This window comes from Nyctibius grandis, chromosome 31 (genome assembly GCF_013368605.1).
Source record: "Nyctibius grandis isolate bNycGra1 chromosome 31, bNycGra1.pri, whole genome shotgun sequence".
NCBI classification, from domain to species: domain Eukaryota; kingdom Metazoa; phylum Chordata; class Aves; order Nyctibiiformes; family Nyctibiidae; genus Nyctibius; species Nyctibius grandis.
Window position 1 is genome coordinate 823271 of NC_090688.1, and position 25058 is coordinate 848328.

Genomic DNA, 25058 nt, shown 5'->3' on the forward strand with positions numbered 1-25058 from the left:
TAAAATTTCACAATTTTATTGGAAATACTTAACATGGATCATAATTCAATATTAAAGAGTGAGAAACACTTTATTCTACCAAAGCCATAATTCATTTCAGCAGCTGCGCAGCAGCAATAGCTCCATGTCCCACTTCAGGATTGCCCCCAGGTCCCCCCCTTTCTGGGCAGGGACTGAGCATCAAGGGACAGACCACCTTCCAGCCATCAGGTGGTTGAACATCATCCTCCAGCAGCATCCAGCTTTGAAAATGCTATATCAAATACCTCGTTGTAGTGCTCAACAAAATGCACTTCGAGTCCTTCTGTAATGAATCCAGCAAGGTCGTAATAATCCTTTTTATTCTCTGATGGCAGAATGATACAGGTAACACCTGCCCTCTTCGCCTGTGGGGAAAATAAATTTATGCAGTCTGTTGAGTCCTAGAAATCCATCAATCCACTAGAAATGCTCCCATTTTAGAAAGCAAGAACACAAACAGTTATTTAGAGGCATGATCTGGCTTTACTCTGTTCTTTGGAGAGCAGCAAGGGCATTACTTACAGAAGATGTCCCTAAGGATGGATCATGCTCTAGCTCTCCCCGAGCCCCCAAAACACACCCTCTCCAGTCCCACCTTCTCAGCTGCAGGGACAGCTGAAGTGGGAGGTATTTTAGGAGGTCTATGTCAGCACACTGGGGGATTGTTTAGACCAATTTATACTATTTTAGAGTTTAAAAACATCTGTTCCAGCTTGGGTGAGGATAAACCCTAGAATCGAAGGAAGAATTAGAAACAGCTTATCAGACCAACCCCCCACATCAATATGCACGACCCGTAGCACCATCCTACAGAACCGTTTGATAAGGACATCTGCATCGGAAGGAGCACAAAAGTGGAGCCCCCTCATCAAGTGGCAGGTTTGTGCCCACTCACTTTACGGGTGATCCTGCACTTACCCCTGTGTGGCTACTCACACTCCTGCAAGTGCAGCCAGTCACCAGTGCCACAGACATCCCTATCATATGCTAGTCCTTCTGCAATGACTACCACAAAACAAAATGCAAAATTACCCATTTTAAAGCCACGTGAGGAAAAGGAATCACGTTGCACACAGCTGTAGCCCAAACAGATTTGGGGACTGAACACTGACGTGAAGCCCCAGCTCAACAGGCTACCGAAAGAGCTAATACCGTTCTTGAAGACAGAAAAATGTGTGTGATGCAAGGCTGATGTAGGGAGGAGCTGTGCAGATGAAAAGTACAGAGAAAGAGTCAATGCTTGGAAAAGAATTCTGAAAACTGCAAAGGGCTGAAACCAGAACGGCAAGCACCACTATAAATCCAGTGCTTGCAAGTGTGTTTCAGAGAACTCTGTCTATATAGCTTATTATTAAAAAAAAAAAAAAAAGGGGTTAAGGAACTGGATTATGATGTACAAAGAAACTTCACAGGAGAAAATGCAAGACACTAAAAGTAAGTTCCATCTAAACCAGAAAAACATAGGGATATCTGTGTGAAATTTTGAGTCAAATTCAAGCTGGAACCAGGGAACAGAGCCTTAATGTTAAGGATTATACCTTACGGATACCATCAAATCTATACTGGATGCCCTCCTTAAACAGCACTTCAGCCCAGCACAGATTGCTGGACCATACCAGTCTGTGATAGAGAAGACATCTTTAACAGACAGACGATCTCTTCCACCCTTAATTCTGCCAGTCTAGTAACTAGATCAACACAGATGCCCTGGCACAAAGCCTGGGGTCCCAGCTCCTTCCTTCCAGCCAGAGACACAGGCAAGATCCCGATGTTCCCCCCGCAGGATTCTCCACAGTGTGTATTGAACCACTTGCCTCTCCCACTACAGGAGCACTCACTCTTCTCATCCCAGCCCCAGCTGAGCCGAATCCAGGGCTCTCTCCCACAGATGATGTACAGAGACAAGATAAGAGCTCTTACCGCAATAGTCTTCTCCTTGATTCCACCAACAGGAAGAATTTTTCCAGTTAATGACACCTCTCCAGTCATGGCCACGTTCTGCCTCACTGGGCAATTCATGGCCAGCGATAGCAAAGCCGTTACTATAGTACACCCTGCACTTGGTCCGTCCTTTGGTGTTGCTCCCTGTTTAAAAAAAAGCACAACCCCCCTGCCTTTAGCTCAAAGAGTAGCAAAGCCGGACAATACCTTTGTCATTGCTGTTTTAACACGGCCCCAATTTTAAGGGGTCTCAAAGGTTTTTGTGAACGTGCCACTGATGGAATCTTGCTGTTTGAATTGGTCCATCTATGAACAACAATGTCAGTCCTCATCTTATTAATGAGGAATAATCCATGAGTCTACAATTTGGTTTTTGGCCCGATGCCATGACAATACTCATCAGACTCAGGACTTTGAATAAACAACATGAGCAAAAACCAGAGCATGAATATTTGAAGCTTTTTGTTGACATAAGCCAACCATGGAAACAAGTAACAGAGGTCAGCATCGCAAGGGAAGAGAGCAGCAGGAGTCACAAAATACTGGGGGACAATACTGAAAATCATTCAAGGCAGAAAAGATCATTCAGTTTAGAAAGCCCAACAAAATCCAGGCCTAAACTAGTGACAGTCTGGATTTATCTGAGATCAAACAGATCTTTGAAGTAAGAGCAGAAGAAATGAATGTTTGAGAGGGAATAGAAGCAGAGATGTCTGCTGTTTTCTGATCCTCCAGGAAAGGAACACACAGATAACAAATACTTCAACAGACACAGAGCAAGCTGCAACAAGGAGACTGTGGACTGAGTTAAAGCATGCAATAGTTCAGCAGCAAAGCTTGGGTACAGTGACAGTACAAACTTTGTCTTCAGTAAAGCACCTACCCAAAACCTGTTACACAGCGTATGAGCCCCTCTGAGCATTGTTTGCATTTATTTTCAGTCCCAAACACTGGAAAATGCAACCACTGCCATTATATGGAGTAGGAACCATGGCACAGAGACCAGGAGTAGTGTTCTCAACTATGTATAAGTGACCTGAAGCCTTTATGAAGGTCTAGTAACAGAGAGACCTAAACTTTGGATTCCTTGTAGCTGCACACAAGCTTTTATCTAAATCACTTATCTCTATGCCATGGTTTCCCCACCGGCACAACAGGACCAACAGCTACAAAAGTCAAGGATTCCTGACAGCATTATCCAAGCCCCTGTATTCTCGCCACATGCCTGCTGCAGAAAGGAATGGAAACATAGCTCATAAGACGGCTTTCACAGGATCCTGAGGAACACACCTTCTTTTCTAGGTTTTACTGCTAAAAGAGGGCATTCTGCACAACATATGGACAAATGAAGTGCTTTCCAGCTTCACGTCTAGGGGAGCAAACCAGCCTAGCTGCTATGCATGCTCTGTGAATTCTGCATCAGTTTACCTCTGGCACATGCAGGTGGATATGGGAAGCCATGAGAAAGTCGTTGCTGGGGTCCTTCTGCATCAGAAAGGCTCTTGCAAATGTGTAAGCTATTTTGGCACTCTCTTTCATTACATCTCCCAGTTGCCCTGTTACTTCAAGGGACCCATCCTTGTTCTCCTTGTCTTTGGGTCGCCTCAGGGATGTTTCAACAAACAGAGTGGAACCTCCTAAGAAAGAAAAGAAAAACAACATCCTGAGAAAAGTTAAAGGAAAATCAAGCCAGGAGGTTTGAGTGATGCAGAAATAATGTCAGGAATTTGGAAGTGGGGCTCTCTGATGACACGAGCTCTTAGGTAAAGAGCAGTAGAAACCTGCTCTCCAAATCCCTTCAGGAAAGGCAGCTAGAAATCTCAACAGCACTGCACTGACAGTCTCCATTCATTGCTTCTTTGGACTTCACACTCCACCAATATGGATGGAACCCCTAGTTAGTGGAAATAATCAGTTTTTATAATGGTTTCAGGCTCCTCGTAGCCAAAAAGTAAGAGAACTCATACCACAAACACACTTCTACCCACTTCAGCTTTCCAGTGTCAGACATCTATTCACCTTCTCCAACATACTGATCATTTCCCTCTTAACTACTTCAATTCTGCCCAAGGTCAATCAGAGTACGCAGGGGTCACACCCTTTGCTGTATTTCCACACTGTGGTGCAAGCCCACAAGTTACTAGGGGAGTAATCCAATGAATGGTAACCAGCCAACTGCACCCATCCCAACAGAGTGCTAGAACACCTGTATCTGCCCTTGACACTGAAGAGATGCAGCATGCCTCAGCTGTGCTGTAAGTCAGAACGGCACCTCCTGCTTTTAAGGAAGCAGACAAGGTTTTGTCCTCTCTGAAAATGCTTATGCTTTTAGTCACTGCTGTTCCTAATATACGTGGTTCATATGGGATATGGAGCATAAAGAGAAAACATGCTGGCCTGAAGCTAAAATGAGCCTGGGTAAGGGAATAAAAAAGGGTCCCTTCTTCAGGGAAGAAGTAGTCAGGATCTAAAAGGCCACAGAAGTTAATTCTACTGGTGCCAGTACAAGAACTTCACTGGACTCAGCAGCAAAAACTTAGTTTGACTATCACAATTTCTGAAAATTATATGGAAATGTAGATGTTAACCCAAAAGTCATTTTGTCTCACCCATAGCTGTCCAGGCCAGACCCATCACCACTCCTGGAGGGGTAGTTTCATACATGCGATCCACAGTGAAGATGGGCTTTCCTACAAAGTCTTGCAGGTTTTCAGGTGTTACTTGGACTGTCTCTGCTTCTCCACTCACAATTTTATAGGCAGATTTCCTCAATACCTGAGTGAGAGAGTAATTTGTTTCTGTAGAAAAACCTGAGACGGCCAAAGCACAGTCGTCACGGTTCCACACAACTTTCCCTCACCTTTTCTACTTGTTTCTGCAGATTCCTCACCCCACTCTCTCTGCAGTACTGCTTGATGAGAACAGTCAGGACATCTGATGTGATTTTGGCTTTGTTTTCATCCAAGCCACACAGAACTCGTGCTTGAGGGACCAAATACCTCTGAAAGAAATCATCCCCCACATCCTTCTGTTAGTATTTGGGACAGAAGCATGGTGGTTCCAATTCACTCAATTTCATTCTGCTATGAGCTCAATGCCATTTTCTGGAGGCCACAGCCTAGGGAACACTGGAGTTACTTTAACTGAGTGTTCAAATCAGAGGAACTCATGCCATGTGCCTAATTTTTTTGGACACAGTTAGATGTAAATATGTAAGCCTCAATGTGCCAAAACCATTTTATCAGATGTAATTCACAGCGCATCAGTGGTTTCTCTTACCTCTGCAATTGCAAGTTTCTCTTCTGCTACATATCCTGATACATTGATCACTTCCATTCTGTCCCGCAGTGGCTCTGGAATGGTCTCCGTTACATTGGCAGTACAAATAAAAAGTACCTAGAAATATTACAAGATCCTAATAAGCATTTTCATTAACCTGCTGCTTTACAAGCAATAGTTCCTCAGTTCTGTGTTTCTCTGTCTGAAGGGCTGGAGCAAGATCATCTTTGTGATATCTAGTTTTTATTACAGGAAAAGTTTTGGATTTTAGAACCCTGTAGTAGAATGTTCCCTACGCCCAAAATAAATGTTTAGAAATGCACATAGCCCAAACTGGGAAATTGGAATGGTCCAATATACACCAGGAAACTACTTGCCTGGCGAAATCTAGATCTCACTTCTAAGTTATTTTTACCTTCTACGAAGTTAACACAGAAATGAACAAATTATGTACATGTATTTCTTAACTATCAATTCTGCAATTAATGTAAGCTGCACAAAAAGTGCAACAGTGTGTGAAGACAACCAATTTCAAAAGCTTGACAGCAGCACGAGGCCACCTCACTTGATAGCAACTCTGCCAGTCATTACGTAGAAGAAAAACTCCTGCCTTTTCTAGCTGAGACAACACATCCTGCGTCCCCAGCTCTACAAGGAGTTAGGGCTATCGGACACATGCTGGCGATCGTGTTAATTATGTACAGCCACTTTGGTTAAAGCCAACTCCTGCAGAGACAGCCCTACACCGCTTGTGTCTCAATCCCATCTATCTGACTTTCCAACTGACTAAAACGTCAGTATCTTTTCATGGACAGGAAATCTCCTCACTGATACACATTCATACATTCCAGCTCTACAACCTCTGCAGAAGAGAGAAATACCTTTGATAAATCCACAGGAACATCAAGGTAATGATCCAAGAAGTTAGAATTCTGTTCTGGGTCCAACAGCTCTAGAAGGGCTGAGGATGGATCCCCTTGATATCCTCTTCCTATTTTATCCACCTATGGGAGAAAAACTTTAACTGCTCTAAGTGTCACCACAACAAATTCTCACACAAAGATTCTTTAAAGGCTCCATCTGAAAATCTTCATGTGTTTGTTCATAAACAGCCACTACCAGTCTCTCAGTTTTCTGTGCATTCACCCAAGTCCCCACTACCCTACTGCGTGAGCATGACACACCTGACAACACACAGGACCTCAACAGTGTTGTAAGAAGCACCATGAAGTCTCAGGGAGTGTGCATACAATCAAAAGCAAGTGAGTTATCATGGATTAGGGGGCTACTACTCGTTAAGCTAAGTTAAACAAAGCTATAGTCACAGATGAGAGTACTTACTCCACAGTGGTGGGGACTACAGGGTGCTAGCTTACACCATTTCCCTAATATGTAAGCTAAGACACTCCTTACTCTGCCTCAGGTGCAAAGTGCCTACACACAGCCACTCATGACAGCTCAGCCAGTGACCTTTGCTGCTTTCACAGAATCATAGACTGATTGAGGCTGGTAGGGACTTCGCGAGGTCATCTTGTCCAACCCCACTGGCTCAAGCAGGGCCACCTAGAACTGGCTGCCCAGGGCCATGTCCAAGGTTGTTGTCTCAGCATTGTTCATGTCCTCAGAAGAAGACGTCACAACAGGGCCGCTCTCCACTGCTTTTTCCCTTTAGAGAGTAGCGTTAACTAGATGGACATAATGCAATTTGCTGCTACAGCCAACACAAGTCTCCTCACCAACACCACTTAAGTGCCATGACCTACAGGTTTAATTACCTTTCAGATCAAGATAATCATTGGTTACATTACACTGCAACTCATTACCCAGTTTCTCGGTCCCCCATACCATTCCCAAGACATTTGCTGTTGGGTCTTTCCCAGGCATGGCACACAAGGAGGCTAGAGAGACCTTTAGCCTATGCTGAACTCCTGCTATTACATCCTGCCCTTATTTGCTTTTCCACAAAGCAGTAGCCTGGTAGCCCTGTCTCATTTATTCTCAAATCAGACCACAAATTGACTGTAAGCATCTTATTCCTTAGGGTCTTGCTTTAGACCTGCTGAGAGAGTGACTTTCTAATAATCATAGGGGCAACAGTGGTTTTGTGCACAATGATGTACCCACACCTAGGCAGGGAACACAAGAGCTGCTGAAGCCTCAGAATATCCAGCCAGCTCCATGAGGATCCTCATGATCCAAATAGCTGCAATTTAATGAGAAGTGCACAACTGAAATATTAAAGTTGAAGTCTGTTATAGGAAGAGAAAACAAAGGGTCTAAGATATCACTGTCACCCAAAGAGCTTGAGAGCCCACCCTCATTTAAATAAAAAAAAAAAACCCTGGGATTTTTAGAAGAGTTACTGCTTCACCTTTCCTATTGGGGTAAAGAATTGATATATGTTTTTCAGAGCAAAAACTAGAAGAAAGACCAGATACATCACCTCATCGATCAGTATAAGTGGATTCTCTGTCTTGGTCTTCTTCAGACACTGGATGATTTTTCCTGGCATTGCTCCAACATACGTCCTCCTGTTTTACCAGAGACTGTATTTAGGGAACCATTGTAAAGTACAGCACACATCACACAACATAGCACGCAGCTGACAGAACAGGTATATCCCGCTGGGAAACAAGTCTATATTTCTTCTACATCTATGAAAAGCATTCTCCATCATCATACTAAGCTCCAAGAGCCATCTAGTCTGTTTCTAGTAGAGATCAGACGTGGATTTTGGCAGAATACACCTGGACTTCTGTTTTTATCTTTAGTTTTAACCACTTTTAAATTAGAGGGAAGTAAGGCTGAGAACAGAGATGTCTGAATAGCTACTTCTTGGTTTTTTGGGTAAAGAAACATTAGAAAAGTGAATGTTTAATTCCCTCACTTGGTGGAAATCAAAAGATAGACTGAAGGAATAAACTGCTAAGAACAAAATAGAATCCTTCTGCTAGAGGGACTGGCATCCAGGAACACGCAGAAGCAGAGCAAGAGGGTAACAACAGAGTGAATGCCAAGAGGCACAGAGCAGAGAGCATCCTGGAAAGTATATAAAATATTTCTCTCTGCCTCTGGGGCAGAATCTCGCAGGTTCCAATTCACCCTGCAGGACAGATACTCTTACTGTGTTGAAAACACTGCTAGTTTTGTTTTCAGGTGTACGTGGAAGGAAAATAAACCCATGGCAGGGTCAGATTTACTGATTGTTGTATTCACATCTTCTTGTTCTCCCCATGAATACTCTTCTTCCCACGTTTGTCTCATGCAGCACCTCCCTCCTGGTTATTCAGAAACCAAGTCTCAATCACACCTGAACATGTGAAAGACCCTGTTCAAACTGTCACCATTCTCTAATGCTGGCATTTATAGACAGACATGAATTAGCATTTGGCATCAGTCCAACGCTTCTGGGCAGCTCCCACAGCTTTTCAAAGCTGTCCCATAAGCATACACAAGAAGCAGGGAGCGACTGCACTTAGAGACACAAAATACGACTATGCTCCACACTCTGCCCTTTGCTATCCTTCTCATCTCTTCCTATATCCCAACCCCCATCAGCAAGGGTTGGCAGAACAGAGACAGAAATTACACACATTGTCCAACTTCAGTTAGCTTCCTATTTTGACAACATTAGTAAGAACTAGCGGGTAGAGAAACTGCTCAAGTTACACTGACCTGTGTCCTTTTATTTCTGCTACATCAGTCATCCCTCCAACACTGAAGCGGAAATACTCTCTGTTCAGGGCTCTGGCAATGGAGCGGGCAATGCTGGTTTTGCCAACCCCAGGGGGGCCATAAAAACATAGGATCTTCCCCTGGGTGGATCCTCGCAGCTGGCTGACTGCTATAAATTCCTGCAGAACAGATGAAGCACCAGTAGTGAACAGAGGGCAACTGCAGCAACACCAACACATATTTGCTATCAGACAAAGCAATGATTACAAAATGAGCATCAAACACAAAACTGGTCCTCAAAGGAGTTTGGGAGGGCAAGGGGAGAAGCTAAGTAAGGATACTGGTGCACCTCTTTTCCCTCTGGTTATTGATACACTTGGTTGTCCCTGGGTTTTGTGTTCTGTACTCATCTCACTGGCAGCAGAAGTCTCTCCCTCCACTGTCTTGGAGTGGGAAGACAGACTTTGAGTTCTTCTCTCAGCTTCCCTAGTTCTCACCTGAGTCTCTCAAGCTACACATTAGCATCTCCTACTGTACCACTTCTTCCTTGATAAGGTAAACTTGCATCTTTTCACAATCCTATGCTAGGCACCCCTCAAATAACACTCAACAGTTAAAAAATCAAAAGATCACAGTTCAGAACTGAAGTCTCAACTGCTCACGTGCTTACAGTGGAGAAATCACTGAGCAAGTGGGCAGAGAGATGCGGTTCCCTGCAACAAGCCAGTTATTTAGCAAGGATGAGCCTTGAACTCTTCCACCTACAGCACTGAACTCCACAGCAATACTACCCAAGGACAATAGCACCAATCTAATTAAGGCTCAGACCTGTGTAGACATTTCTCAGTACCTTAAAATCATCAACCTCGCCTGCACTGCTACAACTGGGGAATCTCCTCTGCGTGGAATTAATCACATCAATAATCAAAGCCACAGACCTGTATGATGCAGATCAATCTATTTCTGTGTAAAGGCTGGGCCTAGTCAGCATGAATAGCGCTGACAAGCAACGTAAGAGACTGATACCTAAAAGGGATTATCTGCTTGCAAGTGTGCAACAACAGGCTTACCATAAAACATTCAAAATAATAAGTCAGATAGATTTAGTCACAAGTCTTGGGCACTACTAGGGAAAGAAGCCTGCTTCAGCTGTCAGCCAGGAGATACTTCATAACCTTTATCTTTTTCTAGAAGAGACTGAACAAAGCAATTTAATAAAAGCAAAATCCCAAGATGTCTAAGAATTTGCTATTCATTATATATAACGACCCCGTACTTTTAGCTGAGGAGGTGCCCGTACGGTTTCTACGCACAAAAATTACTGAGGTGGCCTAAGTACCGTCAGTGCTGTCCCCAAGGTAACACAAAGCTCTGCTATACACAGCACGAGGGAACAGTAAGAGAAACTGCCTTACTACACTCTTTGGAAGGAAATGGCCAAGTTGAAGGCTAACTCAACGGCTTCACCACATCTGCGAAGCTCTCACCACGATTTGTTAAGGCAAAGTCAGTATCTGCACCTGTCTCCCCTCCACTGGGCACTTTCATGCACTTGCCCAGTACAATACAAATCCTGCCAGCACTGGGATTGTCTTTCACTGCTTGACTGCATTGGCTGGCTACAAGGAGGAGCCTATTCCTGTCTCCTGGAAAGGAAGGCAGTTCCCACAGCAAGTTGTTGAAGTTGTTGCAACGTGTTGCAAGTATCTACTCTCACCTAAAACAGCTTTCCTTACCACAGCAAGCACAGGCAGGACACAGAATCACAGAATCGTTTTGGTTGGAAGGGACCTTTAAGATTGTCAAGGTTTCACTGGGATTTGGTTTCAGTTTGTGGCCAGCCATGGTGATCAAGGCCCTCAGCAGTTAAATGCAGGGCAGCTGGCCCTGGCTGGCCCAGAGGTGTGTTCTGTAGCATTGACATCGAGCTCACTATAAAAGGGAGGGCTGGCTGGGGAGACAGGGGCTGTTTTTGCTTTCCTTCTCATTGCCAACATTGGTATTCCTGGAACATGCTGAAACTCTGTAGCTAAGTATACTTTTGTGTGTTTTTGTGTTATTGCTGATACTGATTTCTTTATTTTATTAAATCTGTTCAATTTTAACCCATGAGCCTCCCTCCTTTTCCCAATTTCCTTCCTCAGCTGGGGAAGGGACATTGGGTGAGAGAAAAACTGTTATTGTTTAGCCCCAGGTGCGGGTAAATGAAGACAAAGATCATCAAGTCCAACCATTAACCCAGCACTGCCAAGGCCACCACTAACCCATGGCCCTCAGCACCACATCTATACGGCTTTTAAATCCCCCCAGGGATGGGGACTCCACCACTGCCCTGGGCAGCCTGTGCCAGTGCTTGACAACCCTTTGGGTGAAGAAATTGTCCCTGATCTCCAATCTAAACCTCCCCTGGCACAACTTGAGGCAGTTTCCTCTTGTCCTGTCACTTGTTACATGAGAGAAGAGGCCAACCCCCACCTCACTACACCCTCCTTTCAGGCAGTTGTAGAGAGCAAGAAGGTCTCCCCTCAGCCTCCTTTTCTCCAGACCAAACACCCCCAGGTCCCTCAGCTGCTCCTCATCACACTTGGTCTCCAGACCCTTCACCACCTTCGTTGCCCTTCTCTGGACTCGCTCCAGCACCTCAAGGTCTTTCTTGTAGTGAGGGGCCCAAAACTGAACACAGGATTCGAGGTGTGGCCTCACCAGTGCCCAGTACAGGGGGACAGCCTTAGGCAAAAGTGACAGAAGTTGTGGAACTAGGCAACACTGAAAACTACCCTGTCGGCTTATATGAGACCTGTATTGCACAGACTATAAACCCTTCAGCATCCAACACAACTCTGGGGATGGGTAAAGGTGTGAGGCAAACGTGCATATTAGCTAACTTCCCCCCGTCTTAATTTTAGAGGTGTGAGTAGAGGTTCAGTGTGTTTTGGACAGGCAGTAACTTTGCCGGTCAATCAGAAACATTTTAATAGTCTCTGAACAGACTGATTAAAATCCAGAGACTGCTTCCCCTGGACACTTATTCACTTGCTCAGCATTAAGTAGCAAACCAGTATATTGCTGTTTGAAATCAGAACATGGCATTCAACGCCACGAGTAATTAAACATATTAACTGATCACCACAACATTCTGTTCCTTGATTCAACTTTCTGTTTGATCCATGAATTAACACAAATCCAATGGGGAGCTGCAGTCTGAAACACAACCAAAACACCTGACACTAAGCAGAGTGTGAAATGGGACACACTGCCTGTTCCTGCCTTACCAGAATCCGCTTTTTGACATCATCCATTCCATAATGATCCTCCTCCAGAACTGCTTGGGCTCTGGTCAGCTCCAGGTTCTCCTCACTACACTTACCCCACGGGATGGATGTCAGCCAGTCCAAGTAGTTCCGTGTAACACTGACAGAAACACACAAATGAGAGCGATTTGACAACAACCAGTTCATGTCATCCTGTAGTGCCTTCCAAAATAATCTCATTCAGAACAAGTGGGATATAAACTCATGGAAGGGAGCCTATGAAAAGAAGATCATTATCTGGGCAGTCATTGCTAACCTTTCATCATGGTCTTCATTCCCTTGTCCCTTCCCACTCCGAAAAAATCAAAGATTTTTTCCACAGCTTTTGCTTTCCTGAGACAAAGAACCTCCAACATACCATGCCAAGACCTAGATTCCTGCACACAAATCCCCTGTATGATTTTTTGGTGTGGGGCTGGTTCCTGTCTGAAGACAAACAGGGTTGTTTGTAAGCTCTGCACTACTGTCCATTGTTTGGATCAGGTCACGAAACTTAGAAAACCAGTTTTCTCCGTTTCCCCAGTGGACCAAGACAAAGTAAAGAAGAAAGATTCCTGTCTCAGAAGCAAGGAAAACCAGCTGGATGTACCACATGACAGGGGAAGATTTAAGACTGGGAGATGAGGATGTTAGTGTGGAAGCTAACAGTAATCAGTTTAAACAGACTGCCACTGAGGAGAACACAAGTGTGTAAGAGCAGCACTCATCTGTTCTAAGACTCTGGGGGCTCAGATCACAGATTCAAATCTACAGGGAGGTCTGCAAGATGCAGTAAACTGCGTGCAGTCATGAACACGGAGAAGCACAGCCTTCCCATGCTGGGCTGGCTCGTCCCTGGATTCACTCTATGGCAATCTCCACATCAACAGAGCTCTGGCTTTTTCCTCCCAAGTACTTCCTTTGCAAACTTGCTACCGCTGCTGCTACTCTGAGGGAAAGGTACTATGCTGGCTGTGAAGCCCGGTGTGTCTTTCCTACCTTCCTCCCTCCTTCTCCTAGTATATGATTAACAAGATGTTTCTCATCCAAATGACAGGTCTGCCCTCAAACACTGTCTTTTACTCCATAAAACAGACTTTGTTTCAGAAGGAAAGATCCAGGACATTAAAATGCTGCTGAGTACACTGACTGCTGCACTGTAGAGTACACACTGCACCAACAGACAAGAAGTGTTCAAAGCAAGCTCAGTTTCTGACAATCCATGTCACGGATTATGTGGTAAAAATCTATTCACTCCTCTGCAATTCCAACCCTGTCCCAACACTTCAGGGACCACCTCAGGTAGCTCAGTCCATGTCATGTGTTAGCAACTAGCTTTTTTCCTCTCACATCTAATGAAAACACCTAAGTACAAGAGAGAAGAGCCAAAATTAAGGGCTGAAGGAATCACTGCACATTACACGAGGGGTAAGGAACTACACAGTTCTTATCCACAGCATTAGGCTGCAAGAGAAGACCTACAATGATCAAAAAAAGTAAATTACAGTAAAACATAAGAGATGTGGAGAACAATCCTATAGCTAGGATGTGATCATGTGCTACATTCAGGGAAAAAAGAACTATGACAAAAAGAGAAAATAAACTCTTAAGGTAAGAGCTTCACCAAATGGTATTGATTTCTCTCATTCTCCCAACTGACCCTGATAGCAGAGGACACAGCCATGCACTCACTTGAATTCTGAGGAGTGATTATCCAACAAGCCCAACTTGTTCAACTCTTCGTCAATCACATCCATGACATGTTTTGGCACTACCAGCTCCTTTAGTCGCTCACGGAATTTCTCTTCTATAGCATCCTTGTCCTCTTTTTCCAGACCTAGCTCTTTCTTAATGATCTTCAATTGCTCTTGGAGAAGATACTTGCGATGCGTTTGCTTGATCTTCTCCTCAACCTAGACACAGCAACAAATACAGTAACTGTTCTGTTCCTGGTACAACCCATCGAACATCCAATGCTTCCAAATACTTCTGTTATGACCTTCTCAGCAACTGAAAATGCTACTTAGAAATCATTTGTAGCATGTTCTAATATAAAAAGTGTCTCTATGACATACTCCAGCTCCCTCCACATCTTGGTGGCCTCTGCTGGCCATGATTCAGTACTTCAACATTTTCTTTATGCTGGGAAGACCAAAAGCTGGGCAGAGCAAGCCAGATGTAATCTCCCTAGTGCCAAACAGAGGGGAATAACCACTTCTCTTGACATGTTGTCTACACAACTGCAAATAGAGCCCAGTATGCAGCTGGCCTTCCTTGCCACAAGGACAGACTGCTAATTCATGGTCAGCTTCCTGTACATCAGGGCCTCAAAGTCCTTTTCTGCAAAGCTATTTTCTATCCATTTGGCACCCAGTCTGTCCTGCTGCACAGGGTTATTCCAACCCAGGTGTGGGACTATGAATTTCTCTTAGCTGAACTTGAGGAGGTTCTTACTGACTCCCTGAGGGACACTACTAGTAGCTAGCTGCAGTCAGACTTTATTAGTGCATTATGCTGTATATTGTTACAGTCCTCCAGGATTTACCTGCTTGCATGAAATTACAACTTGGACACATTTTAACAGCAGATGCCACAGCCTCACATCTTGTTACTTTTACAATGTGCATGAAAAACTGAGTTTCTAACAGAAGAAGAATATAAAATCTTAACTCTAAAATAGCCTCCCTTTAGAGTGCATACCATTGTCTTGCTTTAAAATTCTTCATTGGCCATGCTAAGCATCACAGTGGTGGACATGACATAAACCCATACAAGGTGTGTGTTACTCGAAAAACTGACCTCCCTTCCAAGCCGCTGCTGAAGTTTGCTCAGCTCATATTCCTTCTTTAGAAGAGAAAGGGCTTTGTAAAGTCGTTTGGGAATCTGGAAAAGACAGACACAAAATGAGTTTTCAGACACTGTACTCTTGGCAACTCCCTGTGAGAAAGGGAGAATAAAAAGCTCCAAGAGGTTGCCTGGGAGACCTCTCCAGCATCTGCAGATGTGAAGAGACAAACCGTGTAGCAATTCCACAGCACGCAACCAATGTGCAAAAGACAATTATTTGCCATCAAAATGCAGAGCATCCAGCCTTTCCCTGAAGGCAAGTTATTCATGAATTACCATATTCTTCAACAGAAACCTGGTCACTGATGTTAACCTATCATCAAAAACAGTACTGAGGTACTGAGGCTGGTAGAGAAACCATGACATATAACAGATGCACTTTTGACTCAGTTAGCACAGCTTTAGTTAAAAGCTTCATCTTACACTGGTTTCTTCCAAGATGTCTTGAAGTTCTTGCGACTCTGCCCCTGTTAGTGCTGCACCCATGTCACTCAGATAGATAGGGTTATCTACCACACGTTGTCCAGCCTGCATCATCTGAAGTACAGACTCTCTGAAAAAATGGTAAGAAAACCCAAAATGCTCAGTAAACTTTTACATTCATAAGGGATTATCCTTATAGACTTATTTACTTGTTATGACAGAGTAAAGAAATGAAACACAGCTCAGTTTCATAGCAAACTAATTTTTTTAAATTTGACCGAGCCAATACTCAGTAACAAACACAAAAATCACTTGATAAAAGGAATGATTGCTGCTAAATAAAACCAAACACAAGAAATGCTCTCTTAACAGTTATGAAAAATTTTTGCGTGCCAGTATGCTAAGACTCTTACTATGCTCATATTACATGGATCAGACCATGGTACTTACTGCAGTGAGCTTCACTTAGACCCAGATCACCTGCCATAGGACTTATTGTCCTACATCACATCTAAGTTTCACATCAGGTTTTCAAAACTTCCTCTCTGTTTCCAACAATGGAGGATAAAGCTTGCATACCCACAATTTAGTAAATATCTCTTCTTCATTACAGCAGGACAAGTGGAATGGAAAATCTCAGCGTACTCCAGCACGGGAAATACATACCTGTACAAGGGGTTCAAGGCAATGATGTCCCGGATTGTTTTCACAATTTCTGCAGTAAGTGCCTAAACACAACAAAGATTTAATCAACAAAAAGAGTGGAAAACGGACAGACAAGGCCAATGACATTCCCCAACCTCTTGAGCATGGGAACACAGAAATACAGCCCATCTGTAATGGTACTTGGCTTTAGGGCAGTTATTCCTCCTGGGGGGCAAGGAAAGGCAAGAAGGGCTATAGGCTGGCTTCCTGCATGCACAAAACTTAACTGGTTCTTGGCCAGACGATATGATCAGGTTGACCACTCAAGTCACCTTGGAGCAAAGACTCAGTTTGATAGAGGATATTACACAGATTTAAGCACAGCCCAACCTCTTCATTCAGCAACTTTTTGAAGTGACCAGTTCTAAGGAACTGAGCAGTTGTAATGAAAAAAAATCACTATTTTCATATAATCCCCTCATGCAGTGACTGTGAGAAGGAGAAACTGGTTTCTGAGGCCTGAAATTAAGAGCCTGAGTTTAGAACTCTTACTTTTAAGCAAGAAAAGTAGGTGCAACTCTACAGGACAAGTCCAGGCTTGCACGATTAATTCACTCACTTTAACCTCTTCTGTGATCTGAAAATCTTCATGAACCACGTTCTCCACTTCTACCATGAGAACTTCCTGCGAGGAAGCAGCTACAGGATCTAGTACCACTTCCACAGCTTGGTCCTTTGCTCCAGGCTCCTCTTCACTCTCTTTCTTAGAGCGCTTCTGTTTCCTTCTAACTTTCTGTTTGTTCTCAGGCTCCTCAGGCTCAACCTCTAGTTGCTTGTTTATACGAATCCTGAAAGCCAAAATAAAGCAGCTACAATCAGTTCTCCTCTGTTATATGGAATCATAGAATGTCCTGAGTTGGAAGGGACCCACAAGGATCATCAAGTCCAACTCCTGTCCCAGCAAAGGACAACCTCAGAATTCACATCATGTGTCTGAGGTCATTGTCCAAATCCTTCTTGAATGCCATCAGGCTTGGTGCCATGACTGCTTCCCTGGGGAGCCTGTTCCAGTGCTCCACCACCCTCTGCGTGAAGAACCTTTTCCTAATACCCAACCTAAACCTCCTAAATATGTGATTTCAGCTCTTCAGCATGAAAAGGGAAGAGTCTAAGTTGTACTTTGAGTAAACTAAAATTTCAAACTTTGACAAAGGTGACTGAGCGTACATGTTTTGACAAGATTTACCTTTTGGTTCATTTTGTCAAAATAAGGCTTGATTTAGTAAAACAGTAATAATCAAGTGGTAGACACTGATGGAACTTACTAAGTAAATTCACAGTAGGTAAACTGCCATACAAAAAAGTTACCTGACCACTGAATTAGCCTATTGGTTGTGTGAATGAGAGGTCAAGGGCACCTGACAGCACCTCTATCATAAACTGTGTTAGCTTAAACCAGTTGCAGAACTACAAAAACAGATTTCTAATGATTAAAAGAAAAATAATCTAAATAATGTTGGTGAACATACACATGCACACAAAGCTCAATATCACAGACTGTCTGACTTCTCAGTGACAAGTTGCAGCACATGAACAGAACTATTAATAAGGCATCATTGTTAGTATGTCTGCTTGGGAGCTAGTTTCTCCAGCTATGTGAACCAACAACTCTGATGTAGATTCATACCCTCTTTCTTGTCTCTCCTCAAAAGCAAGTTCACTGTTTCACTTCAATTCTGAATATAATGTTCTGCTTTTTCTGTTTTCTGATGCTCAGCAATGAATCCGTTACACGTGTGTAACGGACCTTGAAGTCATTCCATACCTCGACATTTGAAATTTTGGTCTATTGCACAAAGAGATTTCCTAGATTATTATCTTGAAAGAGATCAAACCCACAATATATTCCACAATAATTAATTATTAATCCCTAAAAGGGACAGGCTAGATCACATGGCATAACCACCTTCCAAAAAATTAGTTTCCCTGTTACTGGTTTTAAACTTTTCTGAATTTTGCCTGCTGTGCAACCTCACAACCTCACATCAGACATTTCCAATACAGATTATGACCACAGTTCTCCAGAAAGGGATCAAAATCTTGCCCTCCCAACTGACTTAAAAGGTTTCCCACTAAAGATGAGTGCTAGACAAACACTCAGGAACTGTAATAGTCTTTGACAGTCTTTGTCTTACTAGGCTGCATATATGGAGTCAAAGAAAAACCTTGTGGTGTAGCAGACTCCCAGCTCACGGGATAACTACCATTATGTGCATGGTGTAGGTCTTATTTTCCATGTGATCTCCTTCATAAAATAAGACCTCCTCACCTACTCTGACTGTCTGCCACTAGCAACTTTTGACTACTTCTGACTACTCTGGCCAAGAGAATAGAGTCACAGACAACTAAGTTAAAAAACATCTTCTGGAGGATGGGGTTGCTGCTGGTGGAAATCAGTTGCTGGGTAGAAGAACACCCCACCCCCTTGCAGGGCAACTGGAAAAGAGTTTGGCAGCAGCCAGCTGGCCAGTCAGCACGTAGATATCTCTGGATTGACTACAGAAGCTTCTGCCCTGACCCAGAAGGCATGCTAGAAGGGGTATGGTGAGAGTTAAGGGAGGGATTTAGAAATGAGAGGACCCACACTTGCAGGACACCACATTTCATTATTTTGGCTGCTGATACAAGAGTTTCCTTTTCTATATTTTTTCCCTGTAAATGCAGCGTGCTTCTCAGATCTGATATCCAGTGCGGTTCTTGTGGACGTGACTGACCAGTGCTCTGTGTCTCAATCAAATAAATAAAGACCAATTCCCCACACCTTCCAAGTTATAGAAAAATATTTCTATTTCAAGTAAACCAAAACCAATAGCTGCCTATTTCCAAACTCTAATCAAACAAGGTTGTGCTTTGATAATGCAGCAGATGTCCAAGACTTCATTTGGAAAGGAGCTGACTTGCAAACTCATGCAAATTCAGCTTCAAGAACTACTGCCCATTCTTTGCTGTCCAGAACAAATGCAACTGAAGCAAAGTGAGTGGGAGGAAAAGAGCAATGCTTCAAAGCAAAACCCACCCTGAATCTGTCTCCCCGCCATGTTTCTGTACTTGTATTTTCCCTTCTAATGGAAATGAATTATTTGGTGCTTTTAAAACCACATTTTTATATTGTCTTAGCTCAAAATACTTGGCACAAACAGCTAAACCTATGCTCCCAACAATAATCTTATTTTCTTCAATTCAGTTCTGGGACAAGATTATGCAGACAAGACACAACTACAATTCTGGACCACATTTTTTTTTTTTTAAGCAAAAATACTGGCTTGAATTAGTTCCAGAGAATTTCTTTCACCATTACTAAACTTTGTTGTACTTGTCAAAGAAACTGCTAAACTTCAGCTTAACGAATGCTTGCCTGCATCACATTACAGTTTACATAAGAATGACATGCACTAGCTCTTCCTTTTTGGGGCTAACCTGTCGCATTCTGTACACCGAATATTGGGACTGGAGCACTATCAGGACACGTTGTGGTAACAAAACTAAAGCTTGCCATACACTAGTTGTGTATGAAAATGCATATATGTAGCGAAAACAATAAAGGGATATATCTGTATACAAAGAAGTCTGGTGAGGTGCAGTGGAAATACAATTACCTTCGGTGCCCCATGACTATCATACGCAACTTGTCTCCAAGGTCCTGCATTTCATGAATCTGTACAAAAGTTCCCATCTGGTAGATCTCATTCAGATCCTCCACCACGTCAGATTCATTGCTATTAAGGAAAAAAATTGGAGTAGATATTCAGAATCTTGAGAAAGCAGGCAAGATTAAAAAAAAGAAATAAACAGTCACTGGCTGCAGAACTTTAAACTGGACTCAGGAGCAAAGACACTCCACTTTATCCCCACTGTTACCACCACGTAGCCCCTTTCCAAACCACCCAACTACCTGGATGATTCATCTCCCTCCCAAATAGTAACAGCCTTTTCTAAAGCAAGACTCAAGCTCCTAGCAGTGCTGGCAGTGGCAGTGAAAACTGTCAGAGTAAGAGGACGGTCCAAGCCTATACACTGATTTCTGTAATACTGTTCAAGGTAGGGAATTTCAGATCATAGCTTGTAATATAAATGCAGCCTAGTCACAGAAACAGTTTATTTTAAATTTTTTTTAAAGGATTAAGAGAAATGACTTACTTATCATCCTTTTTAAGAAAAACACCAGCATAAGGCTGGGCAAGACGAACTTTCCTCCTCAGCAGCTCAACCAGCTTCTTATTTTTTACCTAGGACAACAATAGGTATGAAGTCAGAGGTGGACTTTCCGTAAGCTTTGCACCCTCAGCGTGTAAGGCTAGGCATGAGGAAAAACTATGACTGAATGAAGTCTAATCTTGGAGTTTTCTAATCTTGCCCCCATTAGAGGACAGTAATATGGAAGAATATTAGAGAAACATGAAATCTGAGTATTTAAAACAAGTCACTTAGTACATGAGACAAACTCAAAGACAAGGGGAGAAGCTAGACCAAATCTGTACAAGTCTTACGAGCAAGAAACCTCTCAGTCACTTGAAAACACTTCGTAAGAGTTTCTGTTGCTATTACTGTTCCCTTCTCCTTCCATACCTGTATGTCCCAGTTCTCCACTCCCACTGGGGAACTAGTCCAACCTTCACCATCAATTGCTTGACTTCTGCCCACCCACCCAAGTTTAAATCCTCTTCTCCAAAGCCCTCTCTGTTCAATTGCTCTCCTACACCCACCAGCCTACCTGAGTCCCTGCTTTGAATCCCAGCCAGTATTTCTTCCTGCTTTACCTTCCTACTCCCCTCTGCTCTCTGGATGCCAAGCATCTGGCCCTGGCAGATCTCCCAGCACCACTGTAATTGTTATCACAGCAGGCTACAGCAGGCTGAACCCTCAGTGACCAAGAAAAATTCCTCCTCATGAATTTTGCTGTTGCATGAAGTCACACAGATGACCACTGAGTGTTCTTTCACAGTGACGGACACAACCTGCATTGCTTAATGCTTCTGACAATAAACAGCATGGTCTTGACAGAGCAGCATGAGCACCGCTGTTGGCCTATTCTAATCTTGGCACACCTATTCTAATTTTGTACAATGTCTAGCAAAACTATGCTTGCCAGTGTCACAGACACTAACAGAAAGAAGAAAACTAGTAACTCCATATTCACTGTAGAGACTTCACATTGTCAGGAAATAAAGTATTAAATGGCAGCACAATGAATTCGCAGGATAAGAGAAAGCATTTAACAATGTAAGACACTGTTGACCTATGCATTGAAACACAGAATCACAGAATGGTTGGGGTTGGAAGGGGCCTCTGGAGATCATCCAGCCCAACCCCTGCCCAAGCAATGTCATCCAGAGCACGTTGCACAGGGTTGTGTCCAGGCGGGTTTGAATATCTCCAGAGAAGGAGACTCCCCACCCTCCCTGGGCAGCCTGTCCCAGGGCTCTGGCACCCTCACAGCAAAGAAGTTTTTCCTCATTTTCAGATGGAACTTCCCGTGTTTCAGTTTGTGCCCATTGCCCCTTGTCCTGTCACTGGGCACCACTGAGAAGAGTCTGGCCCCATCCCCTTGACACCCACCCCTGAGGTATTTGTGAGCATTGATAAGATCCCCCCTCAGTCTGCTCTTCTCCAGCTGAACAGCCCCAGCTCCCTCAGCCTCTCCTCATAAGGGAGATGCTCCAGTCCTCTATGACTTATATGTATAAGTGTTATACGATTGTGTGCCTAAAGATCATAATAATATATAATCTTCTCCTTCCCCCAACACATCTAGAAAGACACTAAAAGTTGCACATATTAGATTTAGACATGCAGAAAAATAGTACAGTAGAAATAACATTATAATAAATAACACTAAAGGAACAGGAAACTATTGATTCAGTTATTGTTCAGGATGAGGGGGAACGGTTTTAAACTGAAAGAGGGGAGATTGAGATGAGATCTTAGGAAGAAATTCTTTGCTGTGAGGGTGGTGAGACCCTGGCCCAGGTTGCCCAGAGAGGCTGTGGCTGCCCCCTCCCTGGCAGTGTTCAAGGCCAGGTTGGATGGGGCTTGGAGCAATGTGGTCTGGTGGAAGGTGTCCCTGCCCGTGGCAGGGGGTTGGAACGAGATGGTCTTTAAGGTCCCTTCCAACCCAAACCATTCTATGGTTCACTCCAAAATCAGATTGGTAAAATACTAGTGAGGAGGAAAAATCTGAGTGCTTGTTCCACAAGGGTTGCATTTCAGGATGAAAAAGTATTTCTGACCTGTGAGCACAAGTCACATATCAAAGATCAAATTTATGGCTCTTAAAAATACATATAGAGGTGCAGAGGGGAAAGATCACACTCTGACATGCTGCGATTACCATGCCCATCTCTCAGCACCCTCTCCCACCATAGCAGTGTTGCTCGATACTGAATTCACGCTTTTCTTCTTGCAGCTCACAGTTTTCTGCCTTCACAAATATTGTTCGTGCTGCTACAACACAAGCCCACGAAGCTAAACCAAGGACACAGTTGCTTAACCTTCAGAAAAAGAACACGGAGAAGACAGCACACTCTGAAAGAGTTGCCGTGTAAATCACTGACCTTCCCTGTCAGAAGCAGCGTTACTGACTCTGATGCAACACTTATGAAACCCGAGGTCCGTGACTACCCCAAAAGCAACCCCTATTCCAACAGGGTCGGGCTGTACAGATAGAAATAAGCGCTAAGCAGCAGAAGGCCGTAGAGTGTTACACACCTTGCTACCCTCCACGGTACTCTACAATTAAAAGAAACCTGTAAAGACAAAGAGCACGGCTTTGAGGAGAAAAGCACTCCTGGTGTTACCAGCGCTGCGAGACAAGCTCACGCCCCTGCGCGCACGGACAAGGACGGCTGCACCGCCCACCGCACAGCCCCGGCCGCCAGACCGCTGTCCCCCCTGCAGGGCTCTCAGCCAAGGCCAGGCAAAGCCACACTCGGCAACCAACTACCACCCGTCCCGGAGCCGCCGCCCGCTCACGGCCCCGGCGCCTCCCGGCGGCGGTCAGCCCCCCCGGCCGGCCGGGCCGGGCCGCGCTCGGCGGCCCCTCACCTCGATGATCTTGATGAAGCGCGGGAAGACGGGGTTGCGCGTCACGGCGATGAGAGGCACGTTGGGGAAATGCTCCGGGACGAGCAGCGGCGTCAGCGCCGTCATGACCGGTCCGGCCCCGCCAGCGTCCGCCCCGCCACCGCTCCCCTCCTCGCCGCCGCCGCCGCCCTCCAGCGCGTCGCCCCCCGCCAGGCCGCCGGAGCTCCGCTGGTGCCATCGCGGGCCAGTGCTAAAGGAGGCGCGAGCCGGCGGCGCGGGGCCCAGCGGGGCCGGGGGCACCGCGGAGGAGGCGGCCGCCAAGAGGCGGCGCCGCGCGGGCCCCAGCAGCGCCGGCCGCCAGCGCCCGCACAGCCGCAAGCAGCGGGCGGCCGCCATGCCTCCGTCGCGCGCCCCTGCGACACTTCCGCCCCCCGCCCGCCCCGCCGCGGCGCGCAGGAGCCGGGAGCGCCAGGCCCCGCCCTGCGGGGGGCGCGTGGCGCCGCGCACGTCCGCGCGCTGCAGGGGTGCGGGTTCGCGCCCCCCGCGCGCGGCGCTGGGCGGGGCTCGGAGGGGGAGGTGGCGGGCGCGTTCCCGCGCTCGCTGAGGTGCCGCCTCCCCGCTCCTCGGGCAGGGGTGGTGGGTGCTCAGAGGCCAAACCCTCAGGGGTGAAGCGAGTGGAGGGACGCGGAGGGACAGGGGTGTGCGGCCAAAAAGCCAAAAACGGGAGAAACGCCCGCTGGAGACGGGCCCTGCTCAGGGGATCCTGTGAGCGTGGCTTTGGCCGCTGCCCCAGCCTTGCCCTCGGTGGGCCGGGACCTCGGTGGTCACCTAGAGCTGGTTGCCCAGGACCATGTGCAGACAGCTTTTGAGTATCTGCATGAACAAAGACCCCACAACCTCTCTGGGCAACCTGTGCCAGTGCTTAGTCACCCTCACTGTAAAAAAGTGTTTCCTTGTGTTAAGAGGAATCTCCTGCGTTTCAGTTTGTGCCAATTGTCCTGTCACTGGGCACTACTGAGGAGAGCCTGGCTCCATCTTCTTTAAACCCTCCCTTCAGGTGTTTATATACATTGATAAGATCCCCTTGACTCTTCTCCAGGTTGGACAGTCCCAGCTCTCTCAGCCTTTCCTCATGGGAGATGCTCCAGTCCCTTCATCATCTTCATGGCCCTTCCTTGGATTCTCCAGTGTGTCCATGCCTCCCTTGCATTGAGGAGCCCAGAACTGGACACAGCACTCCAGGTGTGGCCTCACCAGTGCTGAGCAGAGGGAAGGATCACCTCCCTTGACCAGCTGGCAACACTCCTCCTAATGCAGCCCCCATTAACCTTCTTTGTGGCAAGGGCATACTGCTGTTCTGTGTTCAACTTGGTGCTCACCAGGACCTCCAGGTCTTTTTCTGCAACGCTGCTTTCCAGCTGGGTGGCCCCGGCATGCACTGGTGCATTGAGCGATACCTCCCCAGGTGCAGGACTTTGCATTTCTCTTTGTTGAACTTCATGAGGTTCCTGTCAGCCCATTTCTACAGCCTGTTAAAAGAATAAATTATATTTAAAGATTCAAGGGAGCCTTGAGACTTGTCTCAGTATCTGGTGAAAGGACAAGAGGCAATGGGCACAAATTGAAATACAAGAAGTTCAATTTAAACAAAGAAAAAGCTTTTTTACTGTGAGGGTGATTGAACACTGGAACAGGTTGCCCAGAGATGTTGTGGAACCTGCATCCTTGGAGATGTTCAGAATCCAACTGGACAAAGTCCTGAGCAACCTGCTGTAGTTGACCCTGCTTTGAGCAGAGGGGTTTGACTAGATTATCTCCAGAGATCCCTCAACCAAACTACCTGTACCACACAGGAGA

At 45.2% G+C, this 25058-nt stretch overlaps 1 protein-coding gene across 1 annotated transcript; it reads right to left on the minus strand.

The window, feature by feature from the left end:
• On the minus strand, window positions 1-23415 carry LONP1 (lon peptidase 1, mitochondrial). Its single transcript, XM_068420679.1, has 18 exons — window positions 23223-23415; window positions 20319-20407; window positions 19778-19897; window positions 16741-16969; window positions 16143-16204; window positions 15477-15606; window positions 15006-15089; window positions 13899-14119; window positions 12189-12327; window positions 8917-9095; window positions 7685-7772; window positions 6123-6245; window positions 5242-5358; window positions 4823-4963; window positions 4572-4737; window positions 3391-3599; window positions 1942-2106; window positions 1-386 (listed from the first exon to the last, which is right to left on the minus strand). The coding sequence occupies exons 1-18, from the start codon at window positions 23325-23327 to the stop codon at window positions 222-224; spliced, it is 2532 nt and encodes an 843-aa protein (XP_068276780.1). The 5' UTR covers window positions 23328-23415; the 3' UTR covers window positions 1-221.
• Between the last annotated feature and the right edge of the window lie 1643 nt (window positions 23416-25058).